This window comes from Arachis hypogaea, chromosome 10, assembly GCF_003086295.3.
Source record: "Arachis hypogaea cultivar Tifrunner chromosome 10, arahy.Tifrunner.gnm2.J5K5, whole genome shotgun sequence".
Classification (NCBI taxonomy): Eukaryota; Viridiplantae; Streptophyta; class Magnoliopsida; order Fabales; family Fabaceae; genus Arachis; species Arachis hypogaea.
Window position 1 is genome coordinate 79,955,274 of NC_092045.1, and position 19,824 is coordinate 79,975,097.

The 19,824-nt window shown below is 35.4% G+C and overlaps 1 protein-coding gene across 2 annotated transcripts; it reads left to right on the top strand.

Annotated features, from left to right (window-relative positions):
• Positions 1-494: 494 nt before the first annotated feature.
• On the top strand, positions 495-6,674 carry LOC112715782 (uncharacterized). Of its 2 annotated transcripts, none has more exons than XM_025767602.2 (5): positions 495-877; positions 2,219-2,369; positions 2,570-2,675; positions 3,422-3,536; positions 6,200-6,674. In XM_025767602.2, exons 2-5 carry the CDS (start codon positions 2,257-2,259, stop codon positions 6,445-6,447), a joined length of 582 nt encoding a protein of 193 aa, XP_025623387.1. In that variant the 5' UTR covers positions 495-877; positions 2,219-2,256; the 3' UTR covers positions 6,448-6,674. The 2 variants fall into 2 exon arrangements, with proteins under 2 accessions (XP_025623387.1, XP_025623388.1); XM_025767603.3 differs by having other exon boundaries at positions 509-877; positions 2,113-2,369.
• Positions 6,675-19,824: the final 13,150 nt, after the last annotated feature.

A 19,824-nucleotide genomic window follows, 5' to 3' on the forward strand; every position in this document is an offset into this window, starting at 1 on the left:
TGGAGATCTTCTATTTTCCCAAATTATAAATTCTAATTTCTTAACCTTATTCACTTATAATTAATTTCCTCAGTTGCAGTACCAGACAGATCTTAGCCGGTACGGTCGGTCAAATTTTCAGTGCGTATTTTTACGTGGAAAACTATTTTTTCCGACTCAGAAAAATTCAATGAATCCAAATATCATATTTAAATGATCAAATTTCAATTGCTAAATTTTTTAACTATATTCGTTCACATTTAATTATTATTTATTTAGGATTTTACATATGTCATTATTGATGGGTATATTTGATAATGTCTTTTTTCTATGGATAGATTGGTCAGTATCTTCAACTTTTATGTGTATAAATGGTAGGTTATTCTTAATTTAATTTATGTATGATTCAAACCGGTCAAACCGGAAACCAATGACTTAGAGGCTCGGTTGATATGCAGAACCGTCCCGGTTTTTGACAAATTGCTTAATATGACGTCGTTTTGGCCCAAAGCCCCCTACATTTTACCTCGGCTCACACTACTCCTCTCATCTTCAATCTTCGAACGCAGAAAAGAGGCAGCCCTAAGCCTCCATCTCCTCGCCCTTCTTCAAGCTGTCCAGACACCGTCGCCGTCACGCCTGCTCAGCCGCCATCCGCACTGCTCCAGCGTCGTACCAACGCGTCTGTTCCGCGGCGCTTCCACCGGTGTTCAGCCTCTGTTCCATCGCGCTTTCGTCAATGTTCATCCTCTGTTCCGCCTCGCCCCAGCCTTCGTCTTCCAGTTCGTGTTCCTCATCTGTGCTCCTTCTCCCTTGCGTGTTTGAATTCCAGCCCTCGTTTGTGCTCCCTCTCCCTCATCTGTTCGAGTTTGTACTCCATCTCCCTCAGCTGTGAAAGGTAATTTCTATTCATTGTTCTTGCTGGTACTGGTTTCTTCTTTATTACGATGTTTTTCTTGCTGCTATTTAAAGTTTAAGTTAACATTGTTGTTTTTGTTTCGTGTCTTACATTTTAAACCCCTGTTTATTACGTTGTTATTTCTTACCTAGTACTGCTAGTATTTTTTGCTGCTGTTTTTGATACTGTCATTGTTGTTACTGATTCTGTGGAAACTCTTGTTGCTGATGCTGTATTATTAATTCTTTTTACCTGCAAAATTTGAATTTATGTTTTTTATTTCAACACTGAAAATGATGAAAGTTCAACTGAAAATTTCCTAAGAGTTAATTCGTTATTTTCTACTCTCCTTGTTCATATAACTAAGAGTCTAAGACTGGTAACTTGGTGAGTTTCAACTTTCTCCTCAAATTTTGATTATTTAGCTTTGAGCCTTTCCACCTCTGAAATTGTTTCTATCTATAGTTTAGCGTGGGAGTAGTTAGGGTTTTGTAGCTCATTTATAAGATATTATTGGTAGTAGTTAAAGTTCTGTTTAGCGTAAAATAAGATTCTGCCAATGTGGACACCCATGCACATGGTGTTGATCTGATGCCTAAAAGAAATTAGAAAAACCTCTCATTGAATGTAATGAATTATTTGACTTTAGTATTTGTATTTTTTTTTAATTTTTAGGTTCTGATGGATAAATAGGTATCATAAGTATGTAGAAGAAAATAATAGTAATGGAAAAAATTGGTTATTAGGGATGAATGTTTATCAATTGATTTGTATTTGTTTTAGTTGTGGCAATGTTATGTTTCTGATTAATGCATGAATTAAGTTAAAAGAAATGAGGGTGAAGATGATCTCAACGAAGCAAATCTGCAGCAAGTTTTTGTGAATTTTGAGGATTGATGACAAACTTTAATGTTGTCGTTTCATGTTTGGTTGTTTCTTTTGTTATTTGACTTTTGAGTTTGTATTTGGATAATATTATAACAATGTGGTTAATGTAGTACTTTTAATTTGAATGATATTTTAAAGTTTGTATTAGACTATAATTATGTTTTAGTGTGTTTATTTATATTTTAATTATTATTTTATTATAAAACGGTTATTCTGGTTGCATCGCAGTCGAATTGGTTAAACCAATGAACCGATAAACCAGTAACTGGAGTAGTTTGATAACCGATTCGATTTTCACAACCTTGCAACATACCAACCTTTTGCTATAATTTTTCCTGGCGCGTTAGGTTCGCTTAATTGGACCGGGTGACATTTAGGCCCATTTGGTTGTAACCCAAAAAGAAATCCCTCAGAAGCTAACACTGCTACTCTTCTTCCTCCTTCTCCTTGCAGCCCAGCATTGGATTTTGCAACAACAGCAAGGAGCAACCATGGTTGTGGGAGAGGAACCGGTGCCGCAACCAGCATCCAAAGTTCGCCACCTTAAGAAGAGAGCTCTAAAGAACAAATCTTTGTCCGTTTCTTTCAACGAGAAAGATCTCAAGTACCCCCTTCTCCTCCTACCCTCTCAATGCATGCTTCCTTCAACTTTTTCTCTTATGCCCAAAAAGATTTACCTGACTCCCCATTATTGTGTTTTCCTGGAATTTTTGTGTGTTCTTCAAAAAGTTTGCAACTTTTTGTGATTGTGATTTAAAGTATAAGTGTATAAAGATACTAATGATGTTGAGGATTTTGGTGAAGGGACTATGTGACTGGGTTTCACAAACGCAAGAAGAAGAGGAGAAAGGAGGCACAGAAGCAGCAAGAGGAGGTTCTAAGGAGGAAACGCAGCGAGGAGCGCAAAAAGGTCACACATATGATATACTCCCTTCTTATTTCATGCAATTTTATTTTACATTTTGATGTGAGTTTGTACATTATTTTTTTTTTAAGAATTCTTTTGGCATTTCATGAGATAGGTATATCCATATTATTAGAGATAGAGAGAGAGTTACAGGAATGGAAATCCTGAATGTAGAGAAACCAAAAAATAAGCAGAGTAAGTAAGAAAGGAATAGAAGGGCTGAAATTTATAATTCTTGGAATATAATAAGCTCCAAAGTTGTCATTGTCTAACATGAAGTACTTGGCCACATAAAACTGTATACCTGAAGTTCATTTACTAATGTAATTGATAATCTTTCTTTTTTTAAATGCGTATTTTGTTTCTTGAGCATTATTTTTACAATATTCGATATTCAATATTCAATTTCTTGAGTATAATTTATTATTTTCAAATGAGTATTTTGTTTCTTGAGCATTATTTTTCTTAATGAGTATTTTGGCTCTTTGATCAAGTGTGGATATGTGCTCTGGGGTTGGAATAATTTGGAAATGACATTATTTGTATGGAAGATTAGGAAAGAAATTATTTGCTTTGGATTTTGTTTGTTTCGTTGCTATAAAGAGGGTTTGGGTGAGCACTTCATCATTCCCCTTTTGTGACATTTGAGACTACAGGCGTAAAATTACATTTCTATTGTTGTTTTGCATATTTGTTTAGACACTATTAGGTTATGTTTTCTTATCTATTTTATTGGAATAATTATGCAGAGGAAGTTGGAAAGGGAATTTGTTCTTTATGGTTGCCCTCCAACAAATGCTGATGCAGAACCCGATGAAACCGATGAGCACCAAGAAGATATCGACCAAGTTGAGCCTATTCCTGGTATGTTTCAGATCTGTAATTGAATGAAGCAGACACACTTCCATAAAATTTTATTTAGTTGCACTAAGTGAATCGTTAGTGTCATTTATTTTTGGCATATTGAGTTAGGATCGTGTCAAATCATCTTTGGTGGCATAGTTATAAAAACCGAACCGGACTGGACGGTTCAACCAGAAAACTGGAGAACCGGACCCTTATCTGGTTCGGTTTGATATCCTAACCGTTTAAGGTAGAAAACCGGTCAAACTCGTTTGAACCAGTCAAAACCGGTGCGAACCATAGCTAAACCAGTCAAACTTGCTCTGGACCGGTGAACCGCAGCTATTTTGCAAAAATGCTGCAGCAAGGTGTCGAACCTTGGACCTTAGCAATGCATGGACATTAGGGGTAGGGGTGTGCTTGGGCCGGGTGAAATAAGGTTTGATGTGACCCAGACCCGGCCCGAAATATATACCGGGCTTATTTATTAGACCCGAACCTGGCCCTAGACCCGATGAAACCTATGCACTTTCGGGCAACGATTATACCGGGTAAAAATCGGGTGAAAATCAAACCGTTAACATTACATTACCTTGATACTTTCTTATAAGCTAGCATGTGAATATATCCAAATTTTCAAGACTCCAACCATTATTTGACATGGTAAAATTCACTTAGAAAAATATAACAAGAACTAACTCTTCTCCAAAATTAAAGCATAACTATAATAATACTAATATTGTCTAATAACACCAAATATTTAAATCAATACAAATAACACAATATTATGCATTAGTCTAAAATCTTATGCATTTTAAACATAAAACATTAACTTATAGTCTGATAATAATTAATAACACAAAATATTAAGGTTTACAATACTTAAATTCCACATAAGAATAGCCATCATCCATCACTAATAACACACAATATTAATTGTGTATGATGACCGGGACACTGGGCCGAGTTCGGGTGACCCGAGCCATGGCCCGGACCTGATCCAAAATAATGACCGGGTCTATTTTTGAGACCCTTACCCGGTCCTAGACCTGATGAAATCACACAAAAATAGTCCCTAAAGTGTTCGGGGCCGGGCCGGGCCATGCACACCCCTAATTAGGGGTGGCAAATAGGCCAAAACTTGTCGGGCTGGCCAAGTAACTCCCCAAAAAGGCGGGCTAGGCTGAAAATTTGAAACCGTCAAACTTAAAAAACCTGCCTAACCCGCACCGCCTAATCTGTGGGTTTTGTCTGGCTTCCCCGGCAGGCCAGCCATTTTTTGGTTAGGGCCCTTTTTTTTACAAATTTCTATGATGTTATTGATCTTCAAGAGGATGAAAATGATAATTGAAAATGTTCTAAGTTATATATTTTGGATTATGTTTTATGTTTGATTGATTATAAACTTGATGTTTAATTATAAGTTTTGGACAATGTTTGTTTTGTTTTGGACAATGTTGGTTTTATTAATGTTTCAAAAACCTTAGTTTATGATTATGTTTATCACATATTTATAATTATAAAGACTTTAATGTTTGTGAATTTAGAAATTATAATTTTATGTCTTTAGAAATGATAAATTTATTGAAATGATTGTGAAATTATATATATTGTTTAATATTTAATAGTTTATAAAAAAAGATTTGGCAGGCTTGACCCGCCAACCCGTCAGCCCACCGTTAGGCAGGGCGGGAGAGGAATTTAGGACCGTCTCACAAGACGGGACGGGGTGGGGCGGCCAGCCCGTCAGATGGCGGGCTTTTGGCGGGGCGGGGCAGGCTTCCCCGTTTGCCACCCCTAATGGACATGACTCCACCACTAGGCCAACTATCTTCTTACTACATAGTGTGTTTATAGTTTTATACCTATGCAACTTAAAGAAAATTTTTTTGTTATATATATGTGTATATAATATATATTATATAAAAACTCATATTATATTATAATTTATATATAATTTAATTAAGTCAAATTTAAGTTATATCAAATATTAATTTTATTTTTCAATAATATTATTATATTTTTTTTATTATTAATATTTTTGTTTTATTATAATTTTATATATTTATTTTATTAGAATTTATACAATTATTAAAATAAATATTAAACATTTTAAATATTTACATATTAAAATGATTGTAAATATATGTATTTTAAATTTTAACTTCACGTTTTTTTTACTATTTTATATTTTTTATTTACGTAAAACCGGTTTTAGTGGTTCAACTAGTAACTTATTGGTTAAACAAATAAACCAATAAATCAGTAGTTTGACCGGTTCGATATTGGTTCAGTTTTGACAACTATGTTTGGTGGTGAATGCATGAGAATATTTTGAATTTCAGCTCCTTTTCAGACTCTTCCATTCATTCACTCACTTACAGGTCATCCTTATTAAGTCATAATGTCATGTGCAAACTCCCTTCACGCTGTCTTATATCCAGGATAGCTTCTACAGCTAGTTTGGTCGACGTTGCTTTGTTCAATTTTCATAATTTAACTTGTTGATATAATATTAGGGATAAAGTTAGATGTCAGTTGTTCATGATCTTTATATGTATTTGTACAACAAGTTCTCTCTTGGATCCAGTTCTTTTATTAGGTCTGAAGTAGACTAAGGTAAAACAAAATCTATCTATGATTTGCAATTTCTCTCCTTAATCGAAATTATCTTCTGTTTGAAGAAATGAAGACATACGAAAGTGGTGATTTGACAGTCACAGTTGTAACCAGTGAGATCAACCCAAAAGAAGAAAGTTACCTTAGTGAGAGGAAGGAGGCGGCGGGGTCCCATCCTCTTTTTTCTGAAGAAAAACGCAAGCTACCCATAAATAATAAGAAAGCATTTAAGAAAGTTGCAAAGCACAGGCCACGTTCAAAGCCAAAAAGCAAGAGGAATAAAAACAAAGGAAAGAAACAAGGCAAGAAGTAAAGTCTGCGGAAGATTATTGCAGTTAGTAGCTTAGCCACTTAGAAGTGGGATATTTTTCGAGTGATCCATGGCTTTGATGTACTTTTCAGGAGAAAAATATCAATGAGAATATCTAATTTTTACTTTTTTTATGTTACAATGAAAATTTCTCCAATATGCTCATCACTGAGAAACTTAGCAATTTGAAATTATGTATTTTGTTGATTTATATAGTTTGCATTTTACAACCTTGCATTCCTAAAACAATTCTTATCGAAAGTGGTGTAAATCTCTCAATTCAATTGATTGACTTTTTATTTTGGGCTGGCATTGTAGGCTGAATTGGACAATCATTTCTTTGCCCTTGCTTTCTTGGTCCAAAAGTTTTCATCACACAAACACGCCGAGCCCAACAGGCTGCACTTATGGTTAGGCAAGCAATTTCAACACCAACAATAATCCTGCTTCTGCTCTAATTCTAACCTATTCAGGCCCACTCATAATTCTTAAATGGGTTAGATTATCTTTCTAGTGACAATAATTTGGCGTTTAATTTTTTCCTAATTTCTAAACCAAAAAAAAAAATTTGCTTAATTTAACCAACTTGGATTAGTTGAGTGGTTAATTTACTCATCTTTAACAAGTGTCGGGAGCTAAGGGATACTGTGGGCAACAAAATTTGTTTTTTTGCCTAATTTACTTTTATAACAAATTTTAAATATTTAAAATTTATTTTTTATATTTTTAAAATTAAATATTAATTTTAACGTTTTTTAATAAATTAAGCAACACTTCTAGATACCATAACAATCATCGAATTATTAACTTACTAGTATTTTTATCCGTAATAACATTACGGTAATATAAATGTTTTAAAACTACGGTCCATTTTATTCTGACAGTATAGATTATGCATGTCACGAAAGATTTATAAAATCAAGCTACTTTATAAACAAAAGTCCTAGATTGTCAAAAGTCTCTAATAAAGAAGACCAAGGTATCTATAGATAAAAAATCAAATAATAAGATTTTAAGCTATTATTTTTATATGAAAAAGTATAATTTTTTATTAATAATTAATTTTAACACTTGTTATCTAAAATTTAAAATAATTTAACGTGTATACTTTTACATTTAATTAGGTGTTAAGTCTGTTGCACAAATAGAAGTAATTAATTTTTATACTTGTGTTAGACAAAATATTATTTTCATAAGAAAATTATAAAATTAAATAATTAGTTGTTTGGTAATATTCCTATATATAATATTTATATCTATTTTAAATTAAGTTAGATCATTTGATAGTTAGTTATTTATTTAAATTTTGAAATTAACATCAAGCAAGAAGTGCGGAAAACAGCTACAAGAAATTCAAATTCCTGCCAGTGGGTGTACAAAGAGTAACTGCCCATTGAGATTAGGCTGGTCTATAAATACAGCTTTAGGAATACGTTGCAATTAGTTCAGTTCTTCTTGGAAAACACTTAGAAACCCAAAAACGCTCTCAGCCCCTTGGCATCACAGCGTAAAATTGGGAATCTTAAGTAATTCCTCTGAAATCAAACACTTGTACTTTGCTTTTTCCCAGTTTTTATTAATAAAATTCCTTTACTTTTATGTCTTTTTCTCTTTTACATTCATGTTTCTTCTTTCATCTTCTTTTTAATTTCCTGTTTGTTTTAATTTCTGCATTTTACTTTGCCTCCGGCACCTTGTATGTTTTTCTTTTTATCTTTAATTTTACTTTCGAAACTACAATTGAGACTTTGAGACACCCTCAAAAGGAGTCGTTTCTGCTCCTTGAATTAAGATTGTGAAACAACTCAAAAATTGTTGATTTATTTGTTGTTAACAATGGAACAAAAATTTGAGTAAAACAAATTGGCACGTCCAGTGGGACTTTGTCAATAGATTGTAATTGTCAAAAAGAAAACCAGGAGTTTTTGAGTTTGCATGTGGTTGCGCAGTGGTAAGTTCGTGCATCCAGAGCCAAGGAAATCAGCGTCAGTTGACATGTCAAATACTTCTGCAGCATCTTCTTCTACTTCTAGTGATGAGATTAGAGGAAATAAATTCGGAAATTCTCCTGTGATTTCAAATGCAGAGCCTACCTTGATGTCAGTGAGGCATGATGGCATTGGTCATGCCCATACAGGGTTAAATGCAACTCATATAAATACTGTGGGGTGGCCACCATATGGCTTGCCACCGGGGTATGTCCCCCCATGGTGACACAAGGATTGCCTGTGCCTCTCTACTCAACTTTTCAAAATTCTCTTTATCAAAATCTATATGGCATGTCAAATGTACATGTTTCTGGGGTGTCAGGTTCACACATATTACAACAAAATTTTTCACATGCTATTAATACAGGAAATAACAGTGCATCTAATTCTACTACATCCACTGTCACTAGGGTAGAAAATTCCAGACCTATATTTCCTGACATGTCAAGAGCAATGCCTGTTAACCAACCTAGTCAAACTGTGGGATCTTTAGCAAATATTAGGCAACAGATGGATGAAAGCCACCATGATCTAGTAAACATGTTAACTCATCAAATGGTGACAGTTTTAAATCCTCTTTTAGAAAACACAAACACTAGAATTGAACAATTAAATAGGCAAGTCAATAGGATTGCTACTGTGGTAAATTTAGAAGAAAATGATAATCAGGATTTAAGATTTGATAATGTCAATCAAAATGGTGGAGCAATTCCTAATTATGATGTTTATATGCCTAGACATAGTCAAAATGCTGATGATATGTTAGAAAGACTTAGACAAAATAACTTAGGGGGCATTATAATCTAGCAAGAAATGTTGAACAAGTTTTAAACCGTTTGGGATTTAATATTGGTTGCTTAAATAGGCCATATTTTGTGTCTGCTTTTCCTGAATGTGTCCAACAAGCAGAGCTCCCAAGGGGTTGGAAAATTCCAAAATCTCTTACAAAATTTTCTGGAAAAGAAAATGAGTCTACAGTAGAGCATATTGCTCGATATACTGTTGAAATTGGGGAAGCAGCTTCTAATGAATATCTCAAGCTGAGATACTTTCCTTCTTCTTTAACAAAAAATGCATTTACATGGTTCTACAATTTGAGACCAAATTCTATTCATTCTTGGGCGTAGTTAGAAAGAAATTTTCATGATCAATTTTTCCGAGGTGAATTGAAAGTTAGTCTTACAGATTTATTCTCTGTCAAGCGTGCAGAAGGAGAATCCATTGACACTTATTTGGCACGGTTTAGAAACATGAGGAATAAATATTTTACTCCAATTCCAGAATCTGAAGTTGTCAAAATGGCTACTAATGGGCTAGAATTTGGAGTTAGAAAGAAACTTGTTAATCAACATACTTTAGATCTTTCCCAATTAGATGAGAGAGTAAGACAGATAGAACAAATTAATAAAGAAAAAGAAAATTTTAAAAAGGGTTCAAAAAAGATTGCATATGTTGATTGTTTTTTCGATAGTAGTGATTCAGATGAGAAAGAGATTTATATTGCCGAATTACGTGGAGGTCCTCCTTATGTATGCAAATCTTTGAAGCCTGTTAAAGGAAAAGAAAAAGTTTCTTCTTATTCTAAAGTTGAAAATAAGACTTATTCTTTTGATATTTCTAAGGCAGATTAAATATTTGAGGTTTTATTAAAAGATAAGCAGCTTATTTTACCTGAAGGAAAAAAAATGCCTACAACTGATGAAATAAAGAATAAGAAATTTTGTAAGTTTCATCAGGTATTTTCGCATACCACTAACAATTGCGTCCGTTTCAGGGACTTGATACAAAAGGCAATTGAGGAGGGAAGATTGAAGTTTGAGGATAAAACTACTATGAAGGTGGACATAACCATTTGCTGCTGACTCAAATTATGTCGAGCCATTCAATTTGTCAGTCAACATGGTAGAAGTTGATGCCACAATGGTTAGTGCTAAAGATGAAAATAAAGACTTGAGAGTCTTTGAGCAGGATAAGAAGCCAGTTTATCCTCGTCCTGGTGAGGATCTGTTAGATTTTTTGTTGAGAATTAAAGAATCTGACAGCACCATCGCCATGTGCCCAAAGTGCAATGCTGTTTTTGACAAGGAAGCTGCAAAAGAGTTTGAAAAGTACAAAGTTGAAGAGAAAGAAAAGGCTGAGTTGAGAAAGAAGATTGCTGAAAAAGAAAATGAAACTACGAGCTAAGGCGGAAGATAGTCGAAGGAAAACAAAAGTTGGGCGGTCAAACTCCTTTGAACAAGTGCGTCAACAACACTGGAGTACAACCCGTCAACCAGAAGATGAAGACTGTGGTCATGATTGATGGAAGACCTGATGGATTTTCTCAAAAGACAAGAGTTCTTCCCACCAAAATCTCAAACAATAAATGGGTCTAGAATGTGAGAAATGTGCAGAATCAACCTACTGCTTTTGCAAGAGGAAAAAACAAATGGGTGAAGTCTAGACCTTTCAAGCCCAGGCACTATGAGTCTCAATTATGGAACATGAATCATGCACAAGACGGAGGTAGTATATATATTCCAAAAAATGTGCCTACTCCCTCAAAGCCAATTTATTCTTGTTATAATCCTAACATGCAGCAGGTTCTTAATTATTCTCCTTGGCCAAATTGTCAAAATATTTCAAAATATTCTCCTTTTACAACTTTTGAGCAGAAGGAGAATATACCTGAGTATGTTCCTTTGGATCCATACAAGGGACACGGAGTAGATTTTCCTCCTTTGCCAACCATGGCCAAGTCTGCAGAAACAGGCAATTCTTCTAATCACCCTAAATGCAATAAAAATGTCAAGAAGAATCTTGCTGGAAAAAGGGTAATGGTTGAAAACAAGGGAGAAAAGGATAAAGATTTAATTACTAATAATTTTGACACTGGTTTTGATGACAGCTTAGAAGCAATATTTGGTGTTAAGCAACCTATAGCTGTGGTGTCAATACTGCCTGAGGAGTATAGTCAAGTCCAGAAAGTAGAGTCATTAGAAGATGATTGTTATGATGTCTTTCCTGGAAGTGAATGCTTATTGCTAGACGACAACATATGTGGTGGAGGATTATTTGAGAAGCCTACTGAAAATGATAAGGAACACTTGCGTCCACTGCATATCAAGGCTCGTGTTGACGGAAGGATAGTCAATAAGATTTTGGTTGACGGGGGAGCTGCTGTTAATCTCATGCCTGAAAGAATGATGGGAAGGCTTGGAAAGACTGAAAAAGATCTGATTAAAAGTAGCATTGGGGTGACAGATTTTAACGGAAAGACTTCTTCTGTTAGAGGTGTGGTTCTGTTGTCAATTGAGGTTGGTTCTGTCAATAGGCCAACTCTATTTGTTGTGGTTCCTTCAAAGGCTGGTTTTAACTTGCTTTTGGGACGTGATTGGATTCATGGAATGGGTGTTATTCCATCTACTTTACATCAAAAATTGATTTTCTGGAATGAAGATGGAGGAGTGGAAGAAGTTCTTGTTGACAATAGTACCTGTTACTACGATGAGATGCATGTGGAGTTCAGGATGTATAATCCTGGAGTCAAGCCGCTGACAGTTGACACCAATGCATTTAATCCTGAAAATATTGAAATGTGCAAAATAGATATGAATGGTTTTATTTTGGTCCCTAAGGCCGGGGCGGATGCGGCCTCAGAAGAAACTTAGATGAGCTTGATGAGCCAACTGGCTCGGCTGTCAGCCTATATGGCAGACAGAGAAGGGTGCATTGACAGTGTACCTTATGATTGTATATATGATGATGGTCCTTTAGGTTTTGAAAATAATAATAATACTGACACTGTAAAAAAGGTTGAAGTGCAGGATCCTTTGGAGGAAGTAGATATTGGTAACGGTGATTATCCTAGACCAACATATGTGAGCAAGATGCTGCCTGATGATTTCAAAAAAGAAATGATGGAGATTTTGAAGGAATATTCCGATTGTTTTGCATGGGATTATGTAGAGATGCCAGGCTTGAGTCGTGAATTGGTAGAGCATCAATTGCCATTGAAAGCCAATGTTAAACCTGTCAAGCAGCCACCAAGGAGATTTGCTCCTGAAGTCGTGCAGAAGATTAAAGAAGAAATTGAAAGACTTCTTAAGGCTAAGTTTATAAGAACAACAAGGTATGTCAACTGGATTTTTAATATTGTCCCTGTCATGAAAAAGAATGGAAAATTAAGGGTTTGCATTGATTTTAGAGATTTAAATTCTGCAACACCAAAAGATGAATATCCAATGCCTATAGCTGATATGTTGATAGATTCTACTGCTGGTCATGAAATGTTAAGTTTTATGGATGGATATTCAGGTTATAATCAAATATACATAGCTGAGGAAGATGTGTCAAAAACAGCATTTAGGTGTCCAGGTGCTTTAGGAACTTTTGAATGGGTTGTGAAGCAATTTGGGTTAAAAAATGCTGGTGCAACTTATCAAAGGGCGATGAATAAAATTTTTCATGACTTTATCAGAAATTTTATGGAAATTTATGTTGATGATGTGGTTGTCAAATCAAATGTTAAAAAAGAGCATCTAGAAAATTTAAAGAAAGCATTTAAAAGAATGAGAAAGCATAAATTAAAAATGAATCCATTAAAATGTGCCTTTGGTGTGAGTGCAGGAAATTTTCTTGGTTTCTTGGTGCAGAAAAAAGGGATTGAAATTGACAAAAATAAGGAAAAGGCTATCTTAGAGGCTCCTCCTCCAGCTAACAAAAAGCAACTGCAAGCATTTTTAGGGAAGGTCAATTACCTTAGAAGGTTCATTTCCAATATGTCAGGAAAAACCAAGGTTTTTGCGCCTCTGATCAAGTTGACAAAAAGAGGAAGAGTTCCAATGGAAAACAGAGCATCAAGAAGCTTTTGACAACATCAAACAGTATTTGACTAATCCTCCTATTATGACACCTCCAAGGTACGGAGCACCTTTAAAACTTTACGTGTCAGCTTCTGAAGTAACAATTGGTGGAATGCTGGCTCAAGAAGATTAGAATGGCAACGAGAGAGTGATTTATTATCTAAGTCGTGTGCTAAATGATGTTGAGAGCCGTTATTCTCCAATTGAGAAACTTTGTTTAGCTTTATATTTTTCCTATTTAAAACTTAAGTACTATCTAATTCCTAGGAATGTTTATGTAATTTCTAAGTTTGATATTCTTAAATATATGTTGTCTTCTCCAATATTGCATGGTAGACTAGGAAAATGGATGCTGGCCTTAACGGAATTTTCTTTACGTTTTATTCCTGCAAGAGCGGTTAAGGGTCAGGTTCTAGCCGATTTCCTGGTTGATCACCCTTGTATTGACATTGATAAGAATTTACTGAGTTTCGTTGGTTTGGCGCCTTGGAAATTATATTTTGACGGTTTATGCCATAAGGGTGGTGTTGGTATAGGAATTTTAATTATTTCTCCAAGTGTTGAGCCAAGTAAATTCCTCTTTGAATTGAATTATTCATGTTCCAACAATGAGGCAGAGTATGAAGCATTAATAATGGGACTAGAATTATTATTAGAAAGAGGAGTTAAAAATGTGGAAATTTTTGGAGATTCACAGCTTGTAGTCCGTCAAGTATCACTTGAATATAGGTGTGTTAGTAAAAATTTAAGAAAGTATTTCAATGTGGCTACAGAGTTGTTGAGTAAATTTGATAGTGTCATTGTAAGGCATGTTCCAAGGGAGTTAAATCAAGAAGCAAATGAATTAGCTCAAATTGCTTCAAGATATAAGATCAAGCCCTTAACACTAGAAAAATTGGTAAGGATAAAGGATATATTTATGCCTTTGAGAGAAAGAGAAGTGTTGTCATTAGAAAAACTAGACCCAGAAGATTGGAGAGTACCAATTGTAGAATATTTAAAAAATCCAAGTCTTAGTGTCGATAGAAAACTTAAATATAGGGCTCAAAGTTATATTCTAATAAGTAATGTCTTGTTTAAGAAATCTGTTGATGAAAACCTCTTGACATGTTTGGGAGAAAAAGAAGCGTACTTGGCTCTTGCTGAAGTGCATGAGGGAATTTGTGGTGCCCATCAATCAGGGAAAAAAATGAAATAGGTGATAAATAGGAGAAGATTGTATTGGCCAACTATTCAAAGAGATTGTATAAACTATGCCAGGTCCTGTGTAGAATGCCAAAAACATGGAAGCCTTCAACATATTCCAGCGTCAGAACTTCATGTTATAATTAAGCCATGGCCATTTAGAGGTTGGGCTCTAGATCTTATCGAACAGATTCACCCACCGTCTTCTAAAGGTCATAAGTTCATTTTGGTTGGTGTTGATTATTTCTCTAAATGGGTAGAGGCTATCCCTTTAAGGGAGGTGACTTACAATGAAATAATAGATTTTATTGAGGAGCATATTGTGCGTAGGTTTGGAATTCCTTAGTCTATTACCACTGATCAAGGAACCATGTTTATTGGGAAAAAGGTCATGGAATATGCCAAATCAAGGGATATAAAAATGCTTTCTTATACACCATATTATGCCCAAGCCAATGGACAAGTGGAGGCAGCGAATAAAATTCTGATTACATTAATTAAAAAACACATTGGAAGGTAGCCAAGAAATTGGCACCAAACTCTCAGTCAAGTTCTTTGGGCTTACCGAAATTCTCCGAGAGGATCTACTAGAACCACCCCATACAAGTTAGTTTACGGTCATGATGCAGTGTTGCCAAATGATATTAATCTACAAAGTATAAGGGTGGCTAGACAAGATGAGATACCAGTAGTAGATTATTGGGATTCTTTGCATGATGAGCTTAATGAACTAGATGACGAAAGGTTAAGAGCTTTAGAGCGGGTGATTCAACAAAAAGAGATTATGTCAAAATCATACAACCGCCGTGTTAAAGCAAAGACATTTGCAGTTGGAGATTTAGTGTGGAAAACAATCTTGCCTATAGAAAGAAAGTCAAAAACTTATGGTAAGTGGTCTCCAACTTGGGAAGGACCTTATGTAGTTGACAAGGTTTACCCTGGAAATGCCTATAAGATTATTGAAATCGGATCAGAAAGAAGAATTCCTTCAATAAATGGAAAATATTTAAAAGTATATAGGCCTGGCATACATGAGATAAACATTCCACATGCTTAAAGACACAAAAATATCCAGTTGAAGTGTCAAAGAAAAAAGTAAAGAGCTAATTAATATTTGTAATTCAGTTTGTAAAAGCTAACATGTCCTTGTGATTTCTTTGAATTGCAAGTTCTACTGACAATGTAAAGCATTAAGATTATGAGACAAATATGTGTCTAAAGCATCAGGTTTAAAATCTTGGACAAAAATAATCTCTCATGGACATTTGGGTATGCACTTCATAAATACAAGAGCCTAATTGACTTAGAAATTCTGTTGAGTCTATTAGCGCTTGGAGTCAAGACTATTGGAATGTTAGTGTGGAGATATTTATGTTAGTGTGGAGATATTAACTATTGAGAATGTTAGTGTGGAGATATTAACTATTGAGAGTCAAGACTATTTCATACAAAAGAATAGACCCCACTGACAGTTCAACTAATAATGTAAAAATTTTATAGACTTAGAAATTCTGTTAAGTCTATTACTAGTAGGCATTTATTTTTATAAAAAAAATAGCAAGTGTCCAATCTCCAAAGTAAGGATAGAGTGCATTCAAAAGCGAATAATAAACAAAATTCTGAAGGTTCAAAGAGTAAAGATTGCAGACACATATTAAAATCACAAAGGTTCACACAAGAAATACAAGACTAGGATTCAAAGATTTCCTTTAAGCGAATAACTTCAGCTTGGAGAGCGGTTTGGAAGTTTCTGGCTTCTTTGGCAGCTTCCTATGCGAAGAGCATCTTCTCTCAAGTGACTGTAGAGCTGCATTTCTACTGTCAAGCATGCTACTTGCTTTGGCAAATTGAGCCTCATTCTTTATCAAAGCAGTGTCCATCCTACTTTTTACTCCTCTCTTGACAGCCAGCTGTTGTTCTAAGTCTCGAATCTCCTCAGATAGCTCATGACCCCGATCTTTAGCTTTTGTAATATGGACAGCTAGGGTAGCTTTGACAGTCTCAAAAGAGGAGGTGTCTTGTTTCAACTTAGAAAGAGATTCAGTTAATTGTTGACACGATGAGATGGCTGCCTGAGAATCTGGAAATTCGGCATAAAGATCCTCATAGACCATCTGCAAGTGAGCCAACAAAGGATCATTAATCTCACGATGTGGTGTAGTTGAAAAAGTTTGAAGAATATCAGAAAGCTGAGCTTTAAACCGCGGATCCGTAGCAAGTGTCAAAACAGGTTTGGATAGAATGACATTGAGTTGTTGGCTTAATGGAAGCAGGATGGAAGTGTCAACAATCTTGGTTGTGGGAGGAGTAGTATAGGGCTGCTCTGTTGAAGGGTGACTTTGAATGGTGGAATAAGATTCAACTATGGCCTTCTGTGTATCCATGCTACATGCATATGCTTCATTTTGACTTTCTAAATCAGCCAATAAATCATTCACCACATTAGGGGTCTGAGCATGGATGGAAGTAATGGGTATTTGTTTTTCTAACCGCTCACTTGGGGGGAGTTCAGAAGCTTGAAGCTAGACAAAAATACAAAAGCAAACATTAACACAAAACTAAGGAAGATACAAGGAGGAGATACCAACCATCAGGCTAAATGACATGCCATACCTTATTTGCATTGGTTTTGGGCATAGGTTTATTAGATATGGCAGCCATCATATTTTCAGTATTAGGCACGATCAAAGAAATGGTAGGAGTCACAGTGACCTAAATCAAAAAGTAAAATAAGGACAAAGGTAATAAAAGGGGACTCAGCATGAGTATACCATCACCATGTAAGTTCTTTAAGATGATGTTATTTCAATGTGAAAATGTATAAGAATACATGAGAAGCAAGCCGGTCACTAGGGCTAAGAGCATTGACATCTTCTTCCGAAGAGAATTTACTGACTGATTCATCACTTGACGAGATGTTCTCGTTGTCCCTTTCATTGTGTTGAGAGATTACCAGTCCATCAAGATTGTCATTGGATGTATTTGATGTGTCATTCTTATCATTACTACTTGAAGATACTGAAACTTCAATTGGTTCAAGTCTTCTTTTTACCCGACGATTTGAGCTATTAAAATTGCATTTCTTTTTTCCTATAAGCTTACTAGAAGACTTTCTCAAAAGAGGATTTGCGGTAAGTGGGGTGGTTATGTTCTCTGTAATAATATATATATAAAAATAATAATAATTAAAACAGGTGCCATTGTGATAGCATTAGAAGGCATTGTATATGAAGAAAATGGATAGTAACAACACAGAGAGGACATGTTACTAATAGAGGAAATTACCTTAACTACTAGTAATAATAATAATAGAATGAGCAAATAGTTTAGTGGTAATTACCCTTTTTTTCGCTCTTCTCACTTGTTGCATTACAAGAACGGTGGTCATCCTTTGACAGCAAGTACTGAAAGCAACTTCAATAGAGGAGTAATAGTTTTTCCACCAAGAAAAGAATGAATAGGTGGTCAATGGACAAGGCTTGAAAGGGAATAGGTGGAATTTATTTCTCCGTACAGCATTATCTTTCTGAATACGCAGCAAGTCTTCTAATGAAATAGTTTTGACATGCGAGGGTTGTGATTCTTGAAAATGATATGGAGACGGAATGGCCTGAGCTAACCCAAATTATCGTGAAACTACGTTTGGCATATAGACCGCTGTTCTTAGGTCATTCTCACCCGGGAATCTAGCAAAAAGTAATTGAGGAGTTAAGAACTGTGACCAAATAATGATGCTTTCTTTTTGTGTAACCCCAGCTGGGGTAAGAGATTGTGTCAACCATTCCGAACCAGTTTGACAATTAGCAAAAGGAGTCAAATTGACGTTGTGGTCTTTCTCTGGCAAGTAATAAAAAGCGCGGAAGAAGTGTTTCATCTTATCATGTGAGGGCATCAACCTATCAGGAAAGACTAAATTGAGCAAACGTTGTCCGGCAATCACAGAATTTGTAAGACTTTTTTGGGTCGAACGCGGTTGTAGCTCGGATTCAAAAATAGCGGATAACCACAATTGAAAAAACCAAACGGGACCATCAGCATTAGTGATTCTTTTCTTTTTCCTCATATGGGCTGTGATCCAATCTAGAGTGAGATATAGTCGAGCCAGGAACAATTTGGCCAAACACAGCTTTTTGCCTTCAGCTAACATAACGGCTAATGGGACATAGGCGATTTCAACTTGAATATTTCTGGCACAGAAAATAACGCCACTCAACCAATAGAGAAGGAAGGCTATGTGCTCATTATCAGAAACAGGTTCTCCATCTTGACCTCTGTTATTAAGAATAAAACTCTGGTAAGTAGTGGAAGAAATGTCAATGGCATACTTAACGCCTGTGGTTGATCGGGTAGTGGTTAAAATTTCCTCTCCCAAGGGAGATAGGCCAGTTATTGCAGCTACATCCAGAAGAGTAGGAGTAATCATACCATAGGGGGTGTGAAATGTATGAGAAGTCTCGTCCCAAAAGTACAATGCACCTCCCATTACTCTTGAATTAACAGTGTAGGTGATTTTACTAAGCTGAATTAGGTCATATATCCCAATCTCTTTCCACAAGGTCATCTTCTCAGTTTCAACCCTACTTAACCAAGCGTGGTAACCTCCAATGTTGGTCTTTGGGGGATTTTTAAATAGCCTGTTATTGGAATCGAAGTATCCAATGGGAATGGAGTCTTGAAAAGCGACGGGTCTTCTTTGAGGGTGACCAGAAAAAATATTTTTTATCTTATTTGCCACTTCAAGAGAAATAATAGGACCAACAAAAGCCGAATCTATATCGTCAATGGTTAAAGGGAGTAGCACCTGAGATTCTCATGTCTTCGATTCTAAGGCCTCTGGTTCAGGAGCAAAATTCTTGCCATTCTTGACAACAGGTTTATCGCAAGTGGCTGCTTTAGATGAAGAAGGAGGAATTGTTGACAGATGGTGGCTTGAGGTTGCCATAACGATACAAATTGAAAAATTCAAGTATTGAGTGCTAAAGTTGTCAACCATTAACAAATAAGCTATTAAAAAAAAAGAAAAGATAGGATAAAGATAGAAAATAAAAGATATTGGAAAAGAAAAAATAGAGATAAAGCTAGCAGTGAAATCTTACTTGGAATATTGGAAAAATTAGGTATAAACAAACCCTTAGTGAACAGAGAAGGCCAATCGTAATAGATAAAATTTGGGAGAGTACGTGGGGAGTACAAAGTTGAAGAAAAGTTTAACACTAGCGTATTATCTTTCTCACACGTAATACAAGAAGATAAGAGGACTGAGTGATTTCATTTTTGTTGAGCCAATTCAAATAAATAAACAAAACAACAACGAAGAAAAGGGGAAAGAGTACAGTACTCTAGCGTACTCTCTAGATGGTGTT